At 36.0% G+C, this 27,495-nt stretch overlaps 1 protein-coding gene across 1 annotated transcript in view; it reads left to right on the forward strand.

Moving 5' to 3' along the window:
* The window catches only part of CPS1 (carbamoyl-phosphate synthase 1), a 128,591-nt gene that overhangs the window by 56,527 nt on the left and 44,569 nt on the right, over positions 1-27,495 (forward strand). Inside the window, 2 exon segments of the mRNA XM_030323767.1 lie at positions 3,971-4,147; positions 7,605-7,723. Of these exon segments, the coding sequence (XP_030179627.1) occupies positions 3,971-4,147; positions 7,605-7,723 (296 nt within the window).

Consider the following 27,495-nt stretch of genomic DNA (forward strand, 5'->3'; position numbering starts at 1 on the left):
TTTATTCTTCTATTTTATTCTTGTCCTCAGTTATTTTGTCAAATCCTTAACATTTTGAAAGTCTTAAGGTTGCCTAGATACTGGGTTCTTGACTGGAGGATAAAAAGGAATTTCATTTCTTCCCTAGTGTTTCAACATCTCTCTGACTGGTAACAGAAGGCATTTGTTACATGGCCATTTAATAGATCTTAAATGCTTTTGTTTAAAAGGAGAGGCCATATAGGTGGATGTATAATGTATTTGAGTATATGAAAAAACATATTCATATATACACACAAACACACGTATATAAAACTGAGTTATAATGTATTTATAAACAAATCTAGAAAATAACATGGTATAAAATGGTGCACCAAAAAGATCACTGAACTGAGGTTAAGAATTAAATTTTAATCTATTCACATAAATTGTGGCTTTATCTTCCTTGGACTTCACTTTCTATATGTCTAAAAGAAAGGGCCTGGACTAGACAGTCTGTCATGTCTCCTCTAGCTCTAAAATTCAAAATCGAGAAGCGCTTCTTTCATTATATTGAAATGGTCTAAGTGTTTAGGACCTTTAGATTTGTCATAATGTCCTTTTATACTATTTGATATTAAAATTAGCTTTTGATTATCCCATCTTCAAAGATGCAGTGCTCCTTTGTGCAGGAGGAAATTAAAAAATTCAGACCCCGGCCTCTGTCAGTCACCCCTTTCCTTCCCCACCAAGGGGTTTATTTCTTCTTAGATCCAGTTGGCTTGGCATAAGTGGAGATAGCATGAGCCAAACTAAATGGGCTTCTGTTTTATTTTGGTGTTGCCACTTACTAGCTGGAGACATTCATACAAGACCCTGGTCTTCAGGTTTTCCATCAGAAAATTGGAGATGATAATACCTACCTTGTGGGGTTCTTATAAGGTTTATGATTAATAGATGTAAATATTTAGTAATGTCTTTTAAGGTAGATACATAGTGCATCCCCAATAAATGTATTCTTTTTTAAACATTTTATTATTTTTATTATATTTTAAATTTTATTTAAATCCAAGTTATTAACATCTAGTGTGATAATGGTTTCAAGAGTAGAATTTAGTGATTCATAAATTACATATAACACCCAGTGCTCATCTCATCAAGTGCCTTCCTTAATGCCCATTGCCCATTTAGCCCATCCCCCCACCCCACACCCCTCCAGCAACTCTCAGTTTGTTCTCTTATTTAAGAGTCTCTTATGGTTTGCTTCCCTCTCTGTTTTTGTCTTATTTTTCCTTCCCTTCCCCTATGTTCATCTGTTCTGTTTCTTCAATTCCTCATATGAGTGAAATCATATGATGTTTATCTTTGACTGACTTATTTTGCATAGCATGATTCAATCTAGTTCCATCCACATTGTTAAAAAAGGCAAGATTTCATTCTTTTTGACTGCTGAGTAATGTTACATTGTGTATATATACCACACCTTCTTTGTCCATTTTTGTCAGTCAATGGACATTTGGGCTCTTTCCACAATTTGGCTATTGTTGATAGCACTGCTAGAAATATTGGGGTGCATATGCCACCCCAATAAATGTATTCCATCAGTATTATTGTCACTATTTATGGGTAGAATGTTTGATTATAAGCAGTATGCATGAATCTCAATCTCTATCGATCGACTGATCCATCCTCTATTTTATTTTATCTTGTCTGTGTCTCTATATGGCCTAGATATGTAAGCTGGTTAGATTACAGAGAAAAGAACTATTTACGACATGTTGTTCTATATTGGCCTTCATTTGTCCTACATTACAGATTATAGCTTATCCTCAGACTAGCCATTGCAGAAATAATGGCCACTAATCACAGGAAGTGCAGCTTAACTCCATCAGTAATGCAGGAGAAAAGAAAAAAAAAAGACATTTTACTGATCAATCATAGTCATTCATGAAAGGCAGAATTCTTACTATTTTGGTTTCCTTAGTTTCCAAGATGTTAATGTAAGATTTTAAAGTAATGATAGATAAGGAAAACTTGACCTTTTTAATTAAAATGTCCTTCTAGTAGTTGTAAAAAACCAGGTAGTCCTTGATAGCTGTTTTAAATATTATTTTTTCTATTATGTTTCAAGGTGCACAAGAGAATTAGAACTCAAATGCCATGTAAAGTTTTGTTGGTAGTGTTTCTGCCCAAATAAACCACTGCTATTTAGCTTATTCCATGGAAAGTGCCCCTTTTCACATTGCTCACAATACAATTTATAGGCCAAAGAATATGAGATAATTTTTTGTAATGTGTTCATTTAGGGATTATTATCTAAAGGATTTTGTTGTCAGTGAATTTTTTACATCATTCAGTTAGTTCACCTCAAGTTAGGAAATGTTTCTTGAGTTCTTCTTACATGAAAGATGCTGGTAGAATAAAATAGTGAATAAGATGTAGATACTTTGTTACATATTATCTGCAGTTGGTAAGTTCAGAATACATAACTAGAACCAAATATAATATGAATTCAACTGTGGTAAAAGTTAAAATACAGTATTCACCTACAGGTGCTTTGAGAATGTAGTAGAACAGGGTCAGGGAATCGGGTTAGGGCCAGGTCAGTTATTCCACGGAGAAATGGTGAAATTTTCACTTAATGAAGGGGAATTTTAATAATACAAAGTATTAAAAAGCACAGATTTTGAGCAAACACAGTTATGAACTCTTTTATTATTATATAAGTATGTTTGTTTTTCTTTTATTGAACATATTCTCTACACCATTATGTACAGTGTACTTAAAATTAATAAAAATGTATGATGAATTTCTTATAGAACCAGTTACTTTATGGCCAACTGTTAAATATGTAATACCTAAAAACTGTATTAAATATTCCAGAAATGTTTTCCCTAATTTGATAGTACCATAAAATGTCTTATTTCTGGCAGTACCTCTCATGCTTAGGCTAGCAAGTCTATGAACATACTGTGTAACCCTTCAAATACCACGACGCCTCGCAAGTTGCGTATCTGAATTGGACTAGCATTTTATTTATCTCTGCTCTTGAGAATCTTCCAACTTCTAATTAAATTTGGGGCAGCGTGAAAGGTTATCTGTTTGGCTTTTGTGATCTTTGAATATGTATCTTGTCACACAATTGACATGAGGATTTACCAAACTGACATTAATGGGAATTCGGGTCTATTTGAAGAATCACGGAGGTACACTGAAGGCAGCATTATCACTGTTATTATTTTAAATTGGAGACCAAAAATGCATAGCAATCTATTATTCCATGGAAAGGCTCAAAGACAGTGTTTATCCACTGAAAATAACTGGGTGGACTTGACGGCAATTTAAGTTTAGCTCTGACTTGTAACGCGTCCAAACTGAATCACCACATGGTTTTCCTAATTGATTAGTGTACAATCAGTTGTAAAGATTGTGGAAAGACACACTGAATTTGTCATGGGGAATTTAGTCTCTGCCTATATTCAAAATCTGAATCTGTCAGTATTCATTATGATTCTGAAGGTTTTATTAATATTAATGCTTAGTTATAAAGAAAGCCAACCTGTCTTGGATAGTGACTGATAACCCATTTAGAAAGAGTTCTGTTTTTGTGTCAATATATGTCTGGTTTCTCTTCATTTAGTTTTCTATTCTAAAGAATATCTTGAATAAAAGCAAGGTTTTATTAAGGAAGGATCTATATGCTCTGGCCATGTATTCATTATTTTAATATTATAGTTCAGGACAGGTGCAGGCAATTTCCTCATCAGTCTAAGCAAATAAAGCTAAATTTCCTATGTGGTAAAAGACTGACCTAATATTGTTAAAGAATCATTACATCAAAACCATGGAGAAAAGGAGAGTGGAAGAAAAATAACACCTAATTTTGAGTACTGTTCTTCCTTACGTGTTTTGTTCCTAAGTCTTTCCTGAAAAAATATTCCATGTCTGGGTTCTGTTTCAAATTCAAAATATAGAAGCTCTTTAAATCCAAGTGCGTAAATGTGCATTACAGGTCATGGCTATTGGTCGCACCTTTGAGGAGAGTTTCCAGAAGGCCTTACGAATGTGCCACCCGTCAATAGATGGGTTCACTTCCCGTCTCCCAATGAACAAAGAATGGCCATCCAACATAGATCTCAGAAGAGAGCTGGCTGACCCATCCAGCACCCGCATCTATGCCATTGCCAAGGTAATATGTGCTAAGGGGTCCAGAGCTACTGTTTTCTTCAGAATAGAGTCAGCCTGGACTTTAAAGTAAAACTGAATCACAGAGTGGTTGTGAATTCAGGGATTTGGGGGCAAAACTTTAATTCTTTTCAGTAATATTATACTGGAGACTTCTGTGGCTTTCTTCTGGTTATTCTATAATTAATCAAATATTACCACCTTTTTGGAATTTGATTTAAGCCTGGACTTAAGGACATCTATTACAACTTTAAAGGATGATCACAGACATAAAATGTTCCTCCTTTTTGGTATATGTCTTATCAATACTCGCAAGTAGGTTTGATCATTTTGAGTTACTGTTTCCTACCACTCTCATTACTTGTTCCTTGAAAATGTATAAAATTGTATTTTAGAAAGGAAGATGCATAAAATAGTATCCTTTAGTATATGCTGCCTCAGACTTGAAAATAATCTTTATTCGTTCCTTTTTCTATGTTTAAACAACAACAACCATAAAGATCTTCCATGATTATAGGCTTTTTTGTGTAATTATTTTATTGGTCTTACTTTTAGAACAAAAAAGCCCCACATTTCTCACTTCTACCCATGAGTTCCCTTTTATGCAAATTAAGTGCCATATTAATCTCCTTTCATGTTTACTATGCATAGGGTTTTGAAGTTTCAGCTCATCTGATTTTATAAAAGGTGACTTGGGCAGCTGGGATCTGACCGGTCAGAAATCCCTGAATGGCTTTTTGACATTTAAGGATGCTTAAACATTAATCCTCCAACAGTATCAAACCACACTGAAGCTACAAAGCCCCACTGACCATTTTATATGTCGTGTGCTCATGTGGGATGAGTTGATGAAAATATGAATTTTGCCTTTAAAGAGGGAATCAATCCGTCTTTGTAATTTGCCTTTGTGTGACAACGGAAAAATGCTGTGAGTGATTTTGAACTCACTGCAACTTTAATGTCCATATATTGAGTCCTGCTGAGAGGGGAGAAGGGAAGGGAATGTTTCCTTCGTTGCATATAATGTTATACTCTCCTCACCTTTATGGTTTCTAAATGCAGAGTATTAAGTTCCATTGAAATTCTGGCAGATGCTAGTATCTTTTGATGGACATTTCTTAATATTGAGTTTCAAGGTAATAGAGAATTAACATTTTTCAGTGGGGGTGATGGTGGTAATGAGCGGTTATTCCAGGGAGCCATTTCACCTTCTTTATTGTTCTTATTCAAGTCTTTTGTTTAAAAAGCATTCTACCATATCATATATGCACACACACACACACACGTGTATATGTGTATTACATATATGTGTGTGTATGTGTGTGTATATATATATGTATATATATATATATACACACACACATATGATTTTTTTCCAGACAAAGGGGAATGATTGGATTGTTTTCTGTAAGCCTGGTAATCATCCTCTGCCATTTTGAGGCAGATGAAAAAGGGAAGTATTTCCAAGTTCCCAGTGAGGCTGTAAAACTCAAACAAATCTCTCATTCTTTTCTGACGGACTTATAAAGGATAAGAATTCTGGAAAAAATGTGTGGAGATTCTTTCTCGCAGAGTACTCTACGTACGAGCAAGAAGTGCAGGGGCTGAGGTGTAAATTATTGGCTGCCAGAGTGCTGGCAGAAGGAACTGATTTCTGTGTGTTAGAGGTCATCATTACTGTTCATTTCCACAGCAACCGGGAACTTGGTGGTTTTGACAAAGAGAGTAAGGACTGTGGAGGGCTGAAGGGGAAAAAGAATGAAGGGAGTGAGTAAATCTTCGCTCGCTTTCATGATTCTTAGAAAAGGGCAAGTTGCTCGGAGGCCTGATTTTTGCTGCAGTCTTATTTCAGGATGACTGGATCATCACCTCTTTTGATTTGGGGAGAATACAGGGCATTATTTTTGATTTGGGAAACATTAGAGTAACCTCAAACTTGTTTGGGGTCATTATGAACTTTATTATAGCCGTGTGACATGGCAGTGCTGTAGTGCTTGAAGATGAAGTCCTAAGACGGCAGGATCTGGCTTTCTGTCAGAAAATGTGGATGTGACTGTAGTTGTCCTTCCTCACTGGGAAATGACTCCAGGATTCTAGGTCCTCTGCCAATTGCAGGGTGATTACTGTGTGTGATTGTGTGAAAACTTCCTCTGGTCTGTCAAAAGTGTCGCTAACTTCAGATTCTATCCCCCTCTCGGTCTTGATGGCCAACAGCTAATTGTGTCTTTAATCACTTGGAAAAATGAGACAGAGTATTAAGTCCTTGGGAACATGGCTATATAGAGGGAGAATAAAACAAAGAAAAAAAAACACCACAGACTTATAGTAAAATGATCTTGCCTTTGAGTATTCCCAATAAATATCATGTTATGCTAGTCAACAGAATTATGAACTGTGCTGTCTCTCAATACTTATTATCATTATCTCTCTGATGCTAGACAGAAGTGAACGTTTAGAGAAAATTAAGCTCCTGCAGTTGAAATAGAAGAGTAGAATTACTAGTTACATATATTTCTTAATGGGATTTAAAAATATGGTGTGTCATTTCTAGAACGTGTTATTTTGGAGCATTATCTGATTATTATTTTTCATAGAGTATAAATATATATCTAAAAATAGCAAAGAATAAGAGTGGATATCTTTTGAATATCAAGGTTTGGGTTTTGAGAGTTTATTTCTTCTCTCAGTTGTCTTTTCTACTCAGCTTAATGACCCATAGTTGTAATTTTACTTCTGAGAAATTGCTAAAGTAAGCTTGAGGAAAAAGCTGAGCTTCCTATCAGAACAGAAGTTATTACTACATTGTTTTGGAATATATTAGGATTCTGTAAAATGCCTGTCTTAGCACAAAAGTCATAGTAACTGATTCAAAATAATTTTTTTGTTTGAAGTCCTCTCTGAGGAAATGTTCTAAAGAAATAGCACTAAGTCAGATTTGAGCCATAAATTCTCACTGACTGGTTTGTGTGAATGTGGAATGAGGTGATAACAATATGGTATTTGCCAAAGGGTAATTATCCAAAAATACAAGTTAAATGATCGTTGTATTGATTCTAGATTTTCCTGCCAATGTGTCTTAACTGTAGTTTCAAGAGATTCTCTTTAATTCCAAAGAGATGTATCAAATTTAGGATATAATTGTTAACATGGTTATATAAAAAGCAGGAAACATGGTTATATAAAAAGCAGTTATATAAACATGGTTATATAAAAAGCAGGAGATCTTTCTAAGCACACACAGCTCTGATTAACTCAAGGCGTCTCCTTGGTATGCCATTTGGGATACAGTTGGTAGTGTCAGTAGGTTTCTCGGGAGGAACATCAATAACAGCTATTGGTTCCGTTCTCAGTCTATAGCCTTGGGCTCTCTGAGTGAGGGGGAGGAGTGGCTGCTATAGGTTTTCAACCAAATAAGACACTTATAGAATGGGTGCCAAAGAAAGTGTGTCTTCTTTTGGCAGGCCTTGGAAGACAACATGTCCCTTGATGAGATCATGAAGCTCACATCCATTGACAAGTGGTTTTTGTATAAGATGCGTGACATTTTAAACATGGAAAAGACACTGAAAGGGCTCAACAGGTAAGGCAGTGTCCTCTGATTTGCTCCAGATACTTTCTGTGTAACTTTCGTCCTCTCTTACCCTCAAGCATTTGGCCAAAATTCTGCTTCAATGGAGTAAATAGTGCCAAGATTGGAAAGCAGGAGCCATAGCCACAAGAAATGGCAGTTTTAGATGTTTAATTTACCTTTTGAAAGGTATCTTCTAATATTCTTAGCTACCTTGAACCCCTACCACTGCCATCAAACATAGTGATATTTTATTAAGTATTTTGAAGTTATAAAAATTGGGATACATTTATGAACTCATGTGCTTTTTGACTTACCAAAAATTACCTAGATTAAAATTTTATCAGTCAATAATTAAATGAATAATATTCCTATCTTCAATAACATTTCTAAGTTCTGAATTCTATTTTTCTCTTTTAATATCAATCTACATATTGCTGTATATTGATGGGCAAATGTATTCCTCTTGCATTTTACTGATATTTTTTAACATCGGGACTTCCAGTTCAGCATACAAATAAGCCACATTCAAGTTTCTGTTAATAGATTCTTTACCTCTCACTAATTTACATTTTTATCTCCTTCATGGCCAATTATTTTTAAAATTTCATTTCATGTTCAGAATATTCTGATAATGTCAGTGCTTTAAAATCTACTTTTTTATTTTCATGAGAAGACCGTTTGTTGGGGCACCTCAGGCTTATGAAATCACAGATAGGTTTTAAACATGGATCTTTGATAAGAGGAACATTTATTATGAATCTAAGGAAGACAGTATAATCTTCTTTAGCTTCTCCCTTTAAGAGGGTTCTGAAATATACTGTTATTAGAAAGAAGTCTCACCTACAAGCCTAGGTATACGTTTAGAGAGAGGGAAACTTTTTGTTTGCATAAATGATTCCCAAATGATTTGAGAAAATGTAAAAATATTAATCATTTCAAATTTCGTTGAAGACAGTGGAGGTTCTCAAAATCTACCTCTGTAGACCTCTGTTACCTCTGTTACCGTGTTTACCTAATCAAGATGCACACAAACAAGGCAATAATACCTCTTGCTTTTCTTTAGGAGCAATATGAGGTACTTTTTCATCTATTGAACAGTTGCCCACAACAAATGCTTGGTTTTGAAAATTGGGGATTCCAATCTGCCAAAAATGAAACTAGCTGTGGTTGCCTATAAGTCATCCTTTCTAGTGGTCACATAAAATGAACAGTAGATAGCAAATACGTTAAGAATTGAGCCCATACATTCATCTTAGAATTTTGCTGACTTGAGGTTTCTTTTCTTGGTTTGTGAGGCCAGCAGAACTTCCATGTTGAATTATAGTCTGTTTCACTGTTTTCAGTTTCAGACAACTGATTGCAAATGCCTGTGAAACCACTCCAATTAAAACCACATGAGGGTGCTAGAAACTTAGAGTATGCCAATCACAGCAGGGAGGAGACCTGGGGTGAAAAATAGCAGATGTTATTGTGATTTAAATTTTCACTTCATATACATTCTGATTTGGGGACAAATTCTATGTTTCAATTGAATAGTTTTTGTTGCAACCAGAAAGCAGGTTGAAATTCTAACTAAGCAGAAATAAGTGGATGGGTGATAGTGAAAAAGTCCTCGGAGGATTAGACCCATACTGTTAGAGATCACTTATAATATCTTTTGACTTCCACATTCTGTTGCATTTATTTGCTAATAATTTAACATTTTTAGTTTCTGTTTCCTAACATAGGCATATTTGTACATAGATATATTTTCTATTGTTCACAATGATCAACATTAAAATTTTTTATATAAATCTTTCAATAATTCAAAAGATTCCAAAACAATTATACGTAAAATTATCTTTTGTCTCAAGAATTCAACAGGTATTAATAAACCTAAATCCTGAATTCATTATTTTCTGAATGACACTTTACTGTTTATTATTATTATTTTTTTGAAGTGGTATAGATGCACACACAGCAATTTGATAATGATTATTACTTAGAAGTGTTAGATAGAGGGGCACCTGGTTAGCTCAGTCGGTTGGGCTTCTGACTTTGGCTCAGGTCATGGTCTCGCAGTGCGTGGGTTCGAGCCCCACATCAGGCTCTGTGCTGACAACTCGGAGCCTGGAGCCTGCTTCAGATTCTGTGTCTCCGTCTCTCTCTGCCCCTCTCCTGCTCACACTCTGTCTGTCTGTCTGCCTGTCTGTCTGTCTCTCTAAAAAATACATAAATATTTAGAAAAAAAAAGAAAGAGGTGTTAGATAGATTAAAAAAAGACTAGATGGGCCCTGAAGCTACCTGTCTCAGTCATTCTGTGGTACATAGAAGTCTAAATAGAGGTCTAAAGTTGGATAGATGTCACGGCTGATGGAGTGTAAGTATGTAGGGCTTGAGTTTTATTGTCCTATTTTGGTTATCTTCACCATTACCCTGGATTATGATATCTCCTGCTTTTTCACAGACCTCTAAATATCCAAACAGGCTTAGTCATCAAGGCAGATTCTGCTCCAACAGTAATAAGAACTATTATCAGTTGGCATTATGTAGCTGAATTGTGTCTTACCTATTTGCAGAAAGTTTACAAAGATTAGTTCTTTTCTCTTTGCATTCATCTGTGGTTCACTTCGTTTCAAAATCTCAACTGTTCCAGCACTGGAAAGGCTCACTTTAGATGTGGGCCCAGGAGGTAGCTATTTATTTGGTGTGATTTGAGATGGCCCCTAAATTCTCTTACCTCAATATATCTCTGATGCCAATGTGCCCAGGTCCCTTTGCATTCTTTTTAGGTACCTGGGGAAATAGGCAGTGGGGATCTCAGCTGGGAGAAGAGCAGAAGCTTAAACATAGGACAAAGTATAGAATGATACATGTGGGTTAGGTTTCACTCAGTTCCTTTCTCATGTGTTGGAAGAGTATAGGCTAAGGAGCTAGTCAGATAATAGGTGTGAAGTCTTCCCTGCTGTGGACTCATGGGCATGTCACCTCCCTCACTTCTCTGGCCTCACATTCTTTCTGCTAATGTCTGCCTTATACTTTTGTTGTGAGGCTTAAACAAATATAAATATAAAGGACACCTGGAACATGATGAGTGCTCAACAAGGTTTTCCCTCTGAAAATGAAAATGCTACTTATGATGATGAAGGGTATTTTGTGATTTTAGATATATGCATTTAAAGACAATTTTTAGAGTCACAATTTACATTTGCTTACATATTTCACAGTGTATCATTTCTTAATTTTCTTTATGATGCATTGTCACCTTATTTTAAAACCAGATCTTTTTAAAAAAAGAAGCAATGATAGCGAGTCATACAGATGCAATTCTTATCACAAGATCAATAACACTCCATTATGCTAATGAACAAAAATTCCCACTCTACCGTTGTTAATCATGCTAAGATTCTTCTAAAATCCGATAAACACGTTTACTAGCAGAGGATGAGAATATCATTCGAATTGATGGCCATTCTATGACTTGTATTTACATATAGTCATCTGAAATGAAGTTCAGAATTTGACTCCTAAATGGAATATACCCACATATTTGGTATATATGTGACTGCCCACAGACTGGAGTGGGGAAAACAATGATTGTAACGATGTTGGCATTATGGAAATAACTGGCGAGTTTTCCATGTCTGTGAGAAAGCGGAAATTATATAAGTTCCTTTCCTTGAAGGGTGGAGATGAGCATGTATCGTGCTGAGGATGATGTATGAAACCCCAGCCTTTTTTAGGGCTGAGATGTTGGACCACTCTTAGAATAATCGACCTGGCGTCCCTGCTGCAAATGCCTGCTCCCATCAGAACTCAGTTTGCCATCTCCAATACATGAGTATAGCAATGGGAGCCCTCAGGAGACTTCCAGAGCAATAGCCATTCTTACCAATTTAGGTGATAACCATTATTCAGACAGCTTCAGCAAAAAATTTCTCTTTCCCACTTGAGTTCACTGACTTTCTCCTTTTCCTCTTAAATTGTTTATTGCTGCCCAAGGGCATGCTAGGAAAGTTGACTGTTCTAGGCAGTTCCCCAAATTTATAAGCTGGTGTAGTGGCATTAATCGACCTAGAGTGATAACATATTTTACAGTGAATTCCTTTAGGTTTTCAAAAGTTTCTCTTTATTCAAAGTGATATGAGTTGTATCATGTAGGATTCCAATGCCTGTTATTCATATCCATTGGGATTTAGATGTTTAATCTATTAACTTCCCATTAGTGGATCACTTTCCAAGAAGTTTAAGAAAACTTAAGTCTGTCGAATTTTTAGTGGAACAGCAACATTTACACAGATTCTATCTGCTGGCCTTCACAACTGAACTATTCACATTTTAATATGGCTATTTTCCCCACACTCGCTCATCTTACCAACACCGACTCTTTCACACCTAATGCTCCTCCCCTATAGCATTTTCATAAATGCTCATGACAAGAAAAAATATACTTATTTTGATCTATTAAAAATTAGAAAAATCTCACCTGTAATCCTTTCCTCCATTAGCATATAGATAGATTCAATTTTGGTCATGCAAATAAATCTGACCTGGAGGGCAGAAGTACAAGTACCATAAATCAAATGTCAAATGTCTTCATCAGCTAGGTTCTCCTGATATAGCTGATTCCCTTAGGTAATAAAAGAATGGATTTAGAATTATATCTTTTAGTACAGAAACTTGAGCTTTGATTCAATCAAGCAATTCTGAATGCCTTCCAAGTATAAGATAATAATCGCAAAATTTGTAGACTACATATCAGTCGCTACTCTAGCTACATTATTTCATTTAATTTTTACCACGACCTAAGGAAGTCAGTAGTTATCCTGATTTTATAGATAGCAAGCTGAGGTACAGAGATATTTAGCAATTTCCTTGCGATCACATGCTAATAAATGACAAATTTGAGATCAAACCTGAGCAGGACTCCAGGGCCTAGGATGTTTGATATTTCACCCCTGTGCTATATGTAAGTGTGTGTATGTGTATATACACACATATATATGTATGTGTGCACTCACACATATAATTGTATATATTATGGTTAGAGGTGTGGAAAGGTGAATTATATACATTATATATACATCTGGGGGAAATAAGGTTACATGTCATAGACAGTTTAAAAAAAGGTTTATTTATTTTATTTCAAGAGAGAGAGCTTGAGCAGGGAAGGGGCAGAGAGCTGGAGACAGGGAGAATCCCGAGCAGGCTCTGGGTTGTCAGCGCAGAGCTCAGTGTGGGGCTCAATCCCAAGAACTGTGAGATCATGACCTAAACCTAAATCAAGAGTCAGACGTTTAACCAACCGAGCCACCTGGGTGCCCCTACACTTTCAATGTAGTAACAGTAGCCCATAAAGGGATAGTTGTCCCATCACTGTAGAACTAGCACATATGATAAGTTTCCCCTATGTTAGGAAGTAATAGACAAGCACAGGTACACAGATCTCTCAGTTGAACCCCTTTTGCTGTAAGGAAGGAAGGAAGTCAACTATAAGAAAGCTTTTTTTGTAAGCAGGGACTATTTCAGGATACAATACTCCAAACATTTTTATTTATAATATCACATTGGATTAGCAATTTTAGATTGAAAGACAGTAATGATGCCTAAAAAACAGCAACATGAATAGGCAAGAAAAAAAATGTGAGGGTGCTGATTACCAGCTTCGAGCAACTGCTTGTCTTCTGCCTGTAACTATTTTTAATTTCTTTATTTTCTTATTTTGATTTTTGGGTGCTTTAACTATTTCTGATTGACCTATCAGAAGGAAACTGTTTTCGTCCAATTTAGATGTTTAAAAATAGGGTCTATGACCATTGACATACAGTTTATATCATGTAAATATAGGAAGCTAAGATTTGGATCTATTTCTCCATTAATTGTCGACACAAATTTAATTTACTATGGATTAAAGTATGAATTGTTCAGAAATTGCTTTTGTCTCATATCCTATAGGCTTCTTTTTTTAATGTTTTAATTCTGATAACATTAATATTCTCTTCCCCCTTCACTGCCACTTACTGCTACATTCAATGTAGGAAAAAAGAGTAAAGTGTGCTTTTGAAGGGTCCAATTTTCATCTGAACATCACTGTGTTCAGTGTGATAAACTGTGTCCATTGGCGAGTGCTGAAAAATCATAGGTGTGCCTATTGCTTAGGAAAACAATCTAGGGCAAACCTGGTGAGTTCCACTTGGGCATTCAAGTGCTAAATTGAGCTCAGTAAAGTTGGCCATTTCCCTGCAGCCACAAACTTCTGGCAGATGTAATAATGCAGGTGTCACCTTAGCTGGAACACTCCCTTTGAATGTCCTCTCCTACACATATTAGTTTCTATTGACTTTTTATTTAACTTGCTCATGAGGCATGGCAAAACCAGACAGGAACATTTTGTGCTTATATTTGATTAAAGTTTTTCGGGGGGGAAAGTGTCACCAAAAAGTTGTTAAAACATATGTAAGACAGAGAAATGTCAGTACTTCACTCTCTAAAGGTAATTTACATTTTCTGATAGAAAAAAATGAATAATGAACAACTTTCATCTTAAAGGATACTAGATACAGAAATAATTTAGGGAAAGAAATATATATATTTCCTTACATATGACATATAATTAATTGCATGTTATAATTTTGATGATACTTCACTATGACATATGCTTGTGATACCAATGACCATTTTCCCTACTCCAGTCTGTGGACATCCATATATATATTAAGTATGTGGGTATTTAATATTTTTAATGTATGATGAGATGGTGATGGTTGGACACTTTAGTGGAAACCGTTGATTTGATTTGCAATCAATGGGTATGTCCTGTGACCTCACTGCCAACTCACACTATCTTTCTGAGTCTCAGTTTCACTGTAGTAAAAAAAAAAAAATACTCCCCTCTTAATTTACTGGGAGGCTGTGCAACTAAGATGAATATATGATATATTATGTATGAAGTGATTAACTCTAAAGGAAAACAACTTTATCATTTACTACATATTACCATTCTACAGTTTTAGTCATCATACCCTAAACAACTTATCTAATAAACTTATTCAAGAATACTAAAAACTCTTACATAAAAGAGGGTTTTTTTTCTATGTAAAAGAGGAGTATTACTGTGGGAATTTCCATGCCTCTGTGAACTAATGCCAAGAATACATTTTATTTTTAATTCATTTTTATGTTCCATGTGATATTTTAGGTGATGTCATAGATTTCATAGGCCTTCACTAATTTTTTAACTAATCATTTATTGAATCAGATATAAAGTAAAAGCTTACATCAAATATCTAATGTTCTGAGAATCTTAATTGAATTCACTATTTAAATAGTGTTTACATATGTGTATTTTGAAAGTGGGAGAGAGAACTTGATTCTATCACGGGCAAGATAAATGTTTTACCCAAACTGTTTCAGAGTGATATTTAGATAATTCACAGGATCAATATTATATATTTTGTGTGTATTGATTCTTAAATGTTTGATAGTTCAAAAATCTTAAGTTGACTTAAAATAACATATAGTCATAATTAGCATGTATGTGCCTCTTAATAGTCAAGAATTAATAGATTCTATCCCTATGTCAATATTTCTGATTTCAGCATGATGAGTTATATATTTTCTTGATGGCAGTTCTCTTTATTAGGAGCTCTTATTGGACCATATGGTATTTGTTCAGCTACTCAGTCATTATATTTATTGGGGACGTGCTATATGTAAGGCATGGTACTAGGCCCAATGACATTTGTCAATGGATAATTGTTAGTCATTCACCTGCCGTCAATGGGTTTGTAATCTATTTTCAAAGATTAAATATATAGACATGGTTATACATAAGGCAGATACTTTTAACAGATCAACTAGAGTCAGGAACACAAAGCTGGAAAACTTAAGTAGAGGTTAAAAATAAAAGTTCTAAGACCTTTGCAGAAGTTTTCTCATGTAAGTATCAATTTAAGGTTTCCTAGAAGGTGTGCATCCCTCCCTCATATTTTATAAATGAAACAATGCCTCAGATGTTTAAGTACATTTTCAAGATTTCAGAGGTAGTGCATGTTGGAGTCAGGATTTAAGTTCAGGACTTTCAGAATCCAAGGACAACATATATCCCTTCTCTATATCACAAAATATATACTTCAATATATTCCAGTGCCATATAAGCCAAGGAAAGAGAGGTTTTAACACAAAACAAATAAATAGGAAGACACTTTCACCAATATTGCAGGGTTTAGGAAGAGCAGAGAGGGAGAGAATTGAGTAAGTCTACCAAATTTGATGATCCGGAGGAAGGACAAGAACTAGTCTATAAGGACCAAATATGCAAGGAGAAAGAGGTGACGGGAAAAGATGAATTTTACTTAGGAAGTAACAAATTGTGTTTGCTCTTCTATTGTTATATTTCTGTTATGTTTCATAAAAATGAGAATCTTACTATAAATAAATCAATTCTATGAACAGAAATTAAAGTGGATATTATCAGCTATGGTTCAATATAAGTAGCAGCTGGAACCACAGTTTCATTTCATTGTTTTGTAATTATTTGATGCATGCTAGTAACATCCTCCAATTAAACTGTAAGTTCCATCACAGCAAATTCCAAATATCATAAGGTATTAGTAGACTTTTATTATAAATTTTTCTTACAAGGCTTTGTTGATTTGTGTGAACAAAGAATAAAGTTCACTATGCTAAGGTATAGCATCAGCTCTGAAACAGATATGAATGGCTTCCAATTCTTTATTGATCATATATTTTCTTTGGCATTGGCATATGATGTCTTCCATCAAGTAAACACTCAAAAGCACTGGGGCACCTGGGTGGCTCTGTCAATTAAGTGTCCAACTTCGGCTCGGGTCATGATCTCACGGTTCATGAGTTCGAGCACCACGTGGGGCTCAGTGCTGAAGGCTCGGAGCCTGGAGCTTGCTTCAGATTCTGTGTCTCCCTCTCTCTCTGCCCCTCCCTCGCTCATGCTCTGTCTCTCTCTGTCTCTCTCTCAAAAATAAATATTAAACAAAAAAATTAAAAATAATATTACAAAAATATTTGTGTGATAAGATGCCCATGAAATAAATGAATAACTATTCTTGGGAGAAAGTGAAAATCATAATTTCTTAGTCATGGCAAAGAAGGGAAGTTGGAGTACAGGAAAACATGTTTATAGTTCCTAGTTGCTCCAAGAGACTCACAAAATGATGGCCTGAAAAACATATAGTCTAAGATATACACTCACTGTGTTGGAAGACATTGTAAATCAGCATCTTTACACTTTCATTCTTTTAAGTGACTGTATATCTACTGTTTAGGTAGGAATACTTTGAATAAACTGTTTTCTAATAACAGGGGGTTTATCTAATTGTTTTATATTATCAAATAGAGATTGTATATACTGGAAGCATTATAATTCCTGTCTGGGCATGAAAAAAATCTCGATGGTCCCTTGAGAACAGGCCAAAATTATATTTTTCATTAAAAACAAAGAACTATCTAGGTTTTCAATATTGCAGGTGTTTTTAAAAATTTTTGTGAAAAATGTTCACAAGTATTTACAATGGTAATGAAGTTTCTAATTTAATTAACCTGCAAGAAGGTTAAGGCAAAAAATACAGACTAACAATATTTATAATACAGAGATCCGTATTTCTCTGGTGACCTTAAATGCATTTCTGTTACAATACAGGTAGAAAATACCACTATTCTATTTTTGTGGATGGTGAAACTGAGTCACATCGAGGCGTGTGTCATAGTACATGTCACACCAGTCAGGGGAAAGCAAGGAATCTAGCCCAGGGCTTCTGCCTGCGGTTCTAATCACTAACCCTTTTCAAAAGCTTCTTTTTAGAGATATGACTTTTAAATCAGACAGCTGGAGATCAGTTCCTCCTTAGCTGTCAACTTGTGAGCTGTGTGTTTTCCTCTCTGAATCCTTGACCTCACTTAGAGCAGAAGCTTTGTAAGAGATGTGCCCTTCTCTAGAACTCTTGTGGGGAAAACACAGGGGCCTGGCAGGGAGAAAGCCCTGGTGAGTCACCTTTAAAAAAATATAAGCAGAATTTTCAAGGATATGGAGACCCGGGATAAGGGTTTTCCTTTTACATTTTGCCATATTTCAAATAAAAGACTGTATACATATGCACACATACACATCCATTTAATTTTGCTTTAAATAAGAGGTAAACACCTCATCCTCCATGTTAACGCAGGTCAGTGAAAAGCTCCTGATGTATACAATGGAAATGACCTTTACACAAAATAATCTACCTCTGCTGTAGTTATAGAAGCTAGATAATCAATCACTCAACGACCCCCCGAAAATTTTCATCTGTTATTCATACCTGAAATGTCTTTATGGAGGCATCAAGCCTCTGAGGCAGCCCTTGAAGGTGAAGTACATGATTGCTGGCCTGAGGAGCATAGGGTGGTGGCCGTGCTTCCTGACAGCGTAGAAAATGTTTGGGTGCACATGCTCTCCAGAAGATCAGTTGTTATTTGCAGGGAGTACACAGTGTGGTAGCCCTCATGGCCTCGAGGCATAGATACATAAGAATGTTGCAGAGGAGGGAAAAGTCTGTGAAACGCTGAGGTGCTGGGGCCTAAGGTAGATGACTTAGCGGTTGTGTTCTGATTAACTGCTCTTCCTGCTTTCTCCCTCCTTCTCTTCCTCTCTCTCCTCTCTTGGACCAGCTCTTCCCCTTCTTCCTCATCCCCTGGCATTTGCACTTACGAAGCACTTATTACCTGCTTGGCCTGGTGCTAGCAGTTCACGTGTTAATCATTTCATCTGGTTGATGTGATTGTTTTTCTCAGCAGAGTTGGAGCCTGACTCTAGATTTGGCCAGTGATACATACCTAAGGTTGAAACAGGCAGTTTCCCTGTTCAACACAATGATAATAATGTAATCATGTCATGTAATGTCATGTCATGTAGTCACATCAGTATTAGTGTGGCCATGGTGACATTACAGATACCACCTCAAACCCTACCCTACCACACCTGCTCTTTAGCTATTGGACTCACTTAATGGACCATCTTTGCTCTAGGCATCTTGAAAGGAGAGCAACTCAATTTGCTCTTGAGTATATTCATTAGCATGAACTAAATGAGACTTTTTGCTGTCATGGGTGGTAATGATTATGTTTATGTCTTCTTCTGGAAAACACTCGGTGATAAAGATTTTTGATTTCCATGTAGGTAGTGATCCTCAAATTAACATAGATCTGATGTGACATGTCATCAGGAATTTACTTCTAGAATTTTTCCACATCTTCCTAGAAATGACTTTCCATTAGGAAAAGGCTTTCTAGAAAAGGCTTTTTTGCTCATTAAGAACTAGAAAAATTTGATCAAAAATTATTTCTATGTATGTTACATTTAGCAAGAAAACAAAATCTATGCAGTGTTTATTGGTAGCTAGGCTTCGGTTAAGTGATTTATTTTAGATTCTAAGTAATAGTTTCTAGAAGTCAAAGAAAGTTATATATTGAAAGTTGTACATTTGTTGTGTGGAACAACACACATGATAGTTGGAAAGCTATTCTACGGAAACATGACTTGCTTTAAACAAAGGTAATTGAGAGGTTTTAAAATATAGGGCTTTCAAATAAATTTATTTGTGAAATAACAGATTTTCAAACCTCAAAGAATGCTTGTTTAATCTCAGCTTTCTACTGAGGCCTTGTACAGCATTTATTTTTGTTTGTTGGATTTAAATTCTGGACCCATAAGAAACCTATATTTATGGGAAAATCCAGGATTTTGCTTACTGTATACATCTTAATTTGGGGGAAAGAGTATATTGAATGGATTTCAAATTATAAGTAAATGTATTAATCAGAAATAACAGAAGCAATATTCCATAGTATGCACTTCTCCCTTTAGTTCAGTCTGATCAGGTGAAGGCTGTTTGATTAATAAAAGCATGCTGTTTTGAACATAACAGAACACTCTCTTTTTAAAAAATTTTTTTAACATTTATTTATTTTTGATATAGAGAGAGACAGAGCACGAGTGAGGGAGGGGCAGATAGGAAGACACAGAATTGGAAGCAGGCTCCAGGCTCTGAGCTGTCAGCACAGAGCCCGACACAGGGCTCAACTCCATGAACGCTGAGATCATGACCTGAGCTGAAGCCAGAAGCTTAACTGAGCCACCCAGGTGCCCCAGAATACTTTTTTTAATGTTCATTTTTGAAAGAGAGAGAGACAGAGAGTAGAGTGAATGAGCGGCAGAGAGAGAGGGAGACACAGAATCTGAAGCAAGCTCCAGGTTCTGAGCTGTTAGCACACAGCCTGACGTGGGACTTGAACTCACGAACCCTGAGATCATGACCTGAGCTGAAGTCAGATGTTTAACTGACTGAGCCACCCAGGTGCCCCAGAACACTTTCTTTTACACTAATAGACGTGACTTACTACTGTGACAGGGTGGTTTCCACCTATTTTTCATCATTACCAAATCTATGGCAGAGAATAAGAGTCACAGCATTGTCAACTAGGAATCAATGAGATATAAAATGTGATTTATTGTGGCTCAAAAATTACAAGAAACCTATATCAGGTCATTTTCCCCATTATTATTACTTGGTATTCATAGAAAATAATCATGATATTATAGTCAGTAGTATAAAAGTGGTCTTACCAGATTGAAAGTAATACCACAATATTTCTGGATTATTGGGGTCACTAAAGATGAGTAAGAAAATGAACATAAGATTCATAAATTAAAAATTGCCTACTTAAAAATATCTACAGTATCAATTGCTTTATAAGCGTTTCCTCTGGAGGATTCTGTTGTTTTTAGTAGCCTTTAAGGTGAAATGCAGTTTTAAGTGTATCATCCCTTGAAAATGATCACCTGGGATAGTGTAGCATTATTGCAGTGGTGCTAAGTCGACCCAGATCCTAACAGATAGTTTTCCTGATGGCATGCTTTCAACATGAACATTGGACCCAGGTATTGTTTGTCCCATAGATGAGAGGTAAAGATCAAGGTTTTCTTTAATTTCTCCAAATACCTCACTGCTATACAGAAACAAAACACAGTGCTTTCAAAAATTAGGAGAAAATTGTAGTATTCACCCAATTGCCTAGGTTTCATCCTTTTGCTTTTCTAAATACTACTGCTGCTTTTGAAAAAAATGTCTTTTGCATTTCTCTTTTTTTTTAATGTTTGTTTATTTTTGAGACAGAGCATGAGTGGGGGAGGGGCAGAGAGAGAGAGAGAGAATCCGAGTGAGTCTCCAGGCTCTGAGCTGTCAGCACAGAGCCTGATGTGGGCCTGAACTTACAGACTGTGAGATCATGACCTGAGCTGAAGTCGGGTGCTTAACCAACTGAGCCACCCAGGTGCCCCTCTTTTGCATTTCTCTTAAGGAAAGAGGTAACAGCCTGTCTTTTTGAAAGAAAAGATGAGAAGACAAATAACTTCGCCCCCGATTGCATGGTTGTGATTGTGGCATGGTCTCAAACCTGTGAAGTGCCAAAAATAATCCGCAAAGCCATGCAAAACTGAGGGGGAGGCTGACGTGAGGGTGTTGGGGTAGAGAACATGTGCCTTAACTCAGTTTTCTGTCCTTAAAGCAGGTGTAGTTACAGAGCATCAGGCCCTAGTGCTTCTCTCAGCTTCTGCCTTTTAGGGGATTTTTAAAAAGAAGATAATAATAAAATCGCAAGCCCATCCCATAATTGTAGGCCAAGTGGAGTGCTCATTTTCACATTAGAGCTTGTGCAATCTGGAGGGAAATTTGTTTAGTATTACTTGTGAGTTGGTGGATCAGATAAAAGCCAGTCAAGTGGAAGAGAGGACTGTGTGAAGTGTGCTGGGTCCCCTGGTAATTGCGATGCTGCAGGCGTTTCACCAGTCAGTTAATAGATTTCCCCAGTTCCTTTATGCCAGGTGAAAATTTCCTCATTAAGGGGAATTTATTCCATTTCCTTTTATCATTTATTATTGAAGACTAAGTGTGAGTGGAGGAAGTTTCGGAGATGACAGGGTAGAATTTTAAACAACAACAACAACAAAATCTACATTGGAAGTCGGGGAGAGAGAGAGAGAGAGAGAGAGAGAAGAAGGAGGAGGAGGAGGAGAAAGGCTCCTATTGTTTATACAACCAGAGAACACAACAGAGACTTGCCTCGGTAGAGGCTGAGCCATGCTGTCTCACCACTAAAAGATTATGGCAGGGAATGTAAAAGTCTGATTGTTTTGAAGATGTTCCTCCCCCTCCAAAATTTCAGAACTGCCATTTTGTGCTGCTAAGTGGAGAGGAACTAGAGATTTTGAAAAGGCCAGCATCACAGCTATTTGGTGTTTCTTTGTTTTATTGTTTAGATGCTATTATGCAATGATGAAAGTGTAACTTTTGAAGAGTTTGCCCTTGAACGCTGAAGGCAAGGAAAGCTGGAAGGGGAAAGACGAGTTATATCTGTAGCAAGCTTTAGAGGACACAGTGAAGATAAACACAAACATACTAGTACACACAAATGTGTACCTGATAATAGGATAATTTATTGCGCATATTTTAAAAACGTGCGCTTTTGTGCAATGTGCCCCATTCAGCTGATCACATTTCTTGCTTGGGATAATGCTCCCTTGATTTACAATATAATATAAATGGAGCATTCCCTATTGAGGCTTCAAAAGGCAGTCTTGAATTACAAATTCAGCATTTATATTTCTTTTAGTAATTATTCTATTTTGAGTTTGTTCCAAATTAAGGTTTTTATTTTCCTTTTGAAAAATAGAAATATTATAGCCCTGTCTCACTAAAATAAGCTTTCATCTAACTTGATTTTTCAAAAAAATCTCGCTCTGATGGAAGTTCTTTTTAGCAGGCAAAATGGAAGACAGCCCAATATGGGCAGATAAAGACAAGGAACATGTGTCTGAATCTCCACATTGTTAAATGAGCTTTATGTTCACTTAAGATTATTCATCTTGCATTTGACTCTGAAGAGGTTTAACCTTATCTAAATCACTGGCCCAAAGCTAATGAATCGTGTCTTCAAACTGTCTCTTCTTTTATTTTATTATAATGGGACTCAAAATAAAATTTTGTATCGGAACAAGTAGGGAATAAAGTCAATTTTTTTCCGTATGTAATGACATGCCAGCCAGCTTTGTGTTATGCAAAAGCAGCAGAGAAAGTGAATGAGGGAAATGTAGAGAGGGAGGCAAGCCACTTCCTGTCTTGGTATTCTACATATCCAGGAGTATTAGGGTAGCATGGAATGTGGGAAGGGACCTACGTTATCCATGTCTTTGTGATTGCCATGGTGGGTCAGAATCAACATGTATTTTCTCAGTGAGGATTGGCAAGTGTTTCGCACTATTTTATGAACATGTCTGAAGAGCAGAAATTAATAACCAGAGAGATTATAAATAAAATACTATAGAAGATACATCACTTTGAATTTCATATGAACATACCTACCCAATATTTGCATTCAAATGAAGATACATGAACATGATTATATTCATATACTATTCCAATTCAATACACCCTAATTTTCAAGACATTTAAAAACATCATAGCATGCTATTGGTCTAACCGTTTGAATATTGAGCAAAAGTTAAAGCTGTTTTGGGCTCACCAAGAAAATATTCTGCGAATCAGCTTGTGAGCTTGAAACACGCACTCTGCAAGTTTAGCTTGATAAAGCTGTTTTGGAAATCTCACCAGGTGAATTGAGGGGGCACCTATGGAGAGGTAGTTTTCAACCCCATTCCAAAATTCTATCATTTGTGATTCATTATTCCATGTTGCCGTTGCTCTTCTTGGGCGTCCCCTTTACATAATGAAAACTCTCTGGGGTGGGGATTCTATGTCGAGTAGTAATGATTGAGTTAGTCTTGTGACAGATAGCTGTTTTGTTTTGTTTTTTTTTTTTCCACCAGAACTGAGCACAGAATTAATTTACTGTCCTTTTTTATGCACAAGGCCAATTCTATCAATCAGTCTTCCTTTTTTCTTTTTTTCTTTCTTTTTATTTGCTTGTTGGTAAGAGTCCAATTTTATTTGGTGAGTGGGGGAGGAAGACTTTGCATGTTTGCTGGAGATGTCTTTATATGCTCTCTTGGACTCTTTTCGTGGAAAAGAATAAGAGGAATTATGCATATTTCAGCAATAGAAAAGACTGCATTGCTGAATGTGGACAAAACAAATGCAAATTTATTTCATCCCTAATAGAAATGTGAGGAATCTAAATGATTTCTTTTTTTGTTTGTTTAATACCATTATTTATAGTTTTCGTTTGAAGCAATATAGCAACCTTTGAAGAATTGACTGATATTCTGTATAAGAAGAAATAAAAATAAATCATTCAAGACAAGGGAAAAAATAGAAAAACATGACCAAAGGAGCTAAAGACAAATATATTACTTCTGGTTATCTTTGGACTTGGAGGACTTGCATTTTTGCTAGTCCATAGTCATAATTACAGGTGTGATGGCTCTTTTAAGGCATGTTTCTTTAAGTGTGTCTGGACTGCTGCTATTCAGGGTTAGGATTTAGTCATTTAAGTTAGTGTGGTTGTTGATGGAGTACCATAATATGGGTTTTGCTTCAAATAGTTATTGCAATAATAAAGAAATGTCTTACTGAAGATCTGGTTATTCTTAATTTTTCTTTTACTGCTATCTCACAATTATAGGAAAATGCCCTAGCAAGTATCTAGAAAAATCTAAGGGTAAAAATTGGCTTAATGTGATGTGTACAGCATTTCTCCGTGTAACTCAAGCTTCATACTTACATTTTAAGCAAAATTGCAGGTCACACAGCAGATGGGTAGCCTTTCACCATGCAGGTAAACATTAATATGATTTATCTTTCGCAAAACTCACAATTAAATATATTTTTTTCAAAAGAACATCATGCATAGTTCTAACTTAGAAAGTAGCTTATTTATCAAGCACTTCCACTTCGAGGCTGAATGCACACTTGCACGTAAACAAATGAGCAATTGGTTTAGGAACATAATCTTGGCAAGAAAAGTGAAAATATCTGTTTCCAAAGCAAATAGCAACAAACAAATTATTCTTCGCTTTTGTCTCAAAATGTTTTCTTTTTTGCAATAACTAAAGATAAACACCAGAAAGTTGGGTGTTTTCAAAAGCCCTAGGAGCTCAGCAGTCATCTCTTGGGGAAGGCCTTTGCAGACTTCTCCAGTGCTGTGGGACCATTTCCCCCAAGCCACAGCCTTCTCGTCTCTACATTCCTCGATGGCACGTCTCACCGTGCAGACACATCTATGGCTATTTGTTTGCCTTCTAATATACTCTTACCTCTCTGAATGTAGAGATTTGATACTTTATCACTACATCATTAAAGTAGGTAGCACAGAGCCCTAGACACAGCACATGTTCACTAAGTGTTAAAGCACACATGTAAGGATGACAACGAATGACATTGCCCTACCTTCACCATTCATGATTTCCTCCTAACTACAAATCCTCCATATGTTTTCTATACCTGCCATGCCGATCACTGTCTCAAATCATTGCAGATGCAGTTGCCCTTGCCTGTAGTACATCTGTCAACTCTTTCATCCATATGAAGCTGAACTTTCTTTATGGCTCTGTTCTCATCCCTCTACTGCCGTAGTATTTCTCAACTACATTCGCTCACACTGTTATCTCTTTTCTCTGACCTCACATTGCACCACATAGCTTATCTCTCCATAAAATGTCTCAAATCACTCTCTATCATTCCGTTATCTCAAATATTGTTTTGTATCTTCATGAGCAACACTGTCTAGTAGAAATTTCTGTGATGATGAAATATTCTGTAATCTGCACCATCCAATGCAGTCACCACTAGCCATGTATAGCTATTGAACACTTGAAATTTGGCTAGTGCAATTGTGAATCTAAATGTTAATTAAAAAAATTTTAATTAATTACATTGAAATTAAACATTCACATGTGGCTAGTTGCCACCATATTGGACAGCATAGTTATAGAACATGAAGCACAATAGCAAGTGACTGCTAATAATCAGATTATAATCAAGAATTTGACAGGAAAATGTGTTGCTCTGGGAGAATGTTTATCAAATACTTGGGAAGATTAAAAAATCAAAATGAGAATAGAAAAAGGAGACGTTAAATTTATTGGGAGAAATAATTAATTAACTTGAGATACAGAAGGAAATTTAAGGGCCAAAGAAAAAGCAAATTGAGTAGAACGAAACATAGCTGCAAAAATCCAAACTATACTGATATCCAACAGCCAGAGAAATAGCTATTAAGTATATGAGCTTGATTCTCTCTTCTCTAATCTAAACTCAGAATATAATTAATTAAAGAAGATTGAAGAATAGAATGAACAAAATTCAGTAGATTTAATTCAACTGCATGCTATTAGCAGAATTTCAGTGAAAATGTTTTATTTATTATTACATCTTCTGAGAACACACCATTATATTTTAATTTCATTGTATTGACTATAAAAATGTTATAATTGAATTTTATTGTATTGACCGTTGCTTGAAATAGCTGGTCCATAGCTACTTAGTTATACTTTTATAGAACTATTTTATTCTTCTGTGCCTTGGTTCTTTACAAGTTATTTTTTTGTACACTTTGAATTATAGTTATAAGGTGATTTCAATAACTCTTTCTCTTCTATAAAAGCTATAGAAGTCCAGTTTCCCTTTTCCATTTAATAAATATTTGTTGAATGCTGTCTGGGGGCCAGTCTACAGATCAGTGGGAATGATCTGGTAAATGAGCAAACGTATTCTTTGTCATTGTGGAATGTGAATCTAGCATAAAAAAAAAAAAATTGGATGGTGAATAAAAGCTAACAAACATAAAAAATATTGGTGATACTGATATGCTAAACAGTATGGTTCCAACTATGCTCCTGGCTCCAAGCAAATCAATCAGTGAAGAGTCCAGAAAGATCAGTGGGTGAGGGCAAACTGAGAAGTCTTCATGGATGAAACTTGGCTTTAGTTTACCTATAAAGACTGGCTGGGAGTTGGAGAGCAGTTGGGTAGATAAAAGGAATGTCAAAGGCGTTCGCGGTGAGAGAAACAATACAAATACAGTCTATACTATGGAAATGAGCATCAGGAAAGTGAGGAGACAAATCTAACTTGAATGGGAAATAATCATAAAACCAGAGAACTATCTTGTCAACATAGACAGATACATGATATTAGTAAAGAGAGGCAGTTTATGGAAAGGATACCCAGTCTGATGCAATGTTGGATGCCCAGGGATACATGGGTTCTCAAAGATCCTATACATGGAGACCTGGAGCATCATTCAGACATTAGAGAAGGAGATACAGATTTGGGAATTATTAACTACTTATGTTGCTTGAGCCAGTGGCAGTGGTTAAGTTTAGAGGGAGAGAGAAGGTAGCCAGGCCTTTGGTCTTAAATCAGGAAACAAAAGATAGGAACTTGCGCGGGGGGTACCAAAAAACCAAAAAAAACAGTAAGTCATTTTTGTGAGTAATATGAGTAATAAAGTTGGGTGAGAAGCAACTTACCCGAGCCAGAGGAAGACATCTTTAAAGAATGGAACATTAAGCAGGTCATATGCTGACAGGTTAAGGAGATGAAACTTGAGAAAAGCCTCTTGGACTTAGTAAGAGGAAGGTCCATGATTATTTTGAAAGAGGAAAGTCATTAAGACAGAAAATGCAGAAGCGATTTCCAGGAAGTAAGAAGAGAAGAGGGTGCATGGGTGTGAAAGTAGGAAACCACATGTCTGAAAAGGTGAAAATATCATTGAAAATACTAGATTTCATAGAGGCTGGAAGATTTAGTGGGTTATTTATTTGTGTATGTTTAAAA

The sequence above is a fragment of the Lynx canadensis genome, chromosome C1 (assembly GCF_007474595.2).
Source record: "Lynx canadensis isolate LIC74 chromosome C1, mLynCan4.pri.v2, whole genome shotgun sequence".
Lineage (NCBI taxonomy): Eukaryota > Metazoa > Chordata > Mammalia > Carnivora > Felidae > Lynx > Lynx canadensis.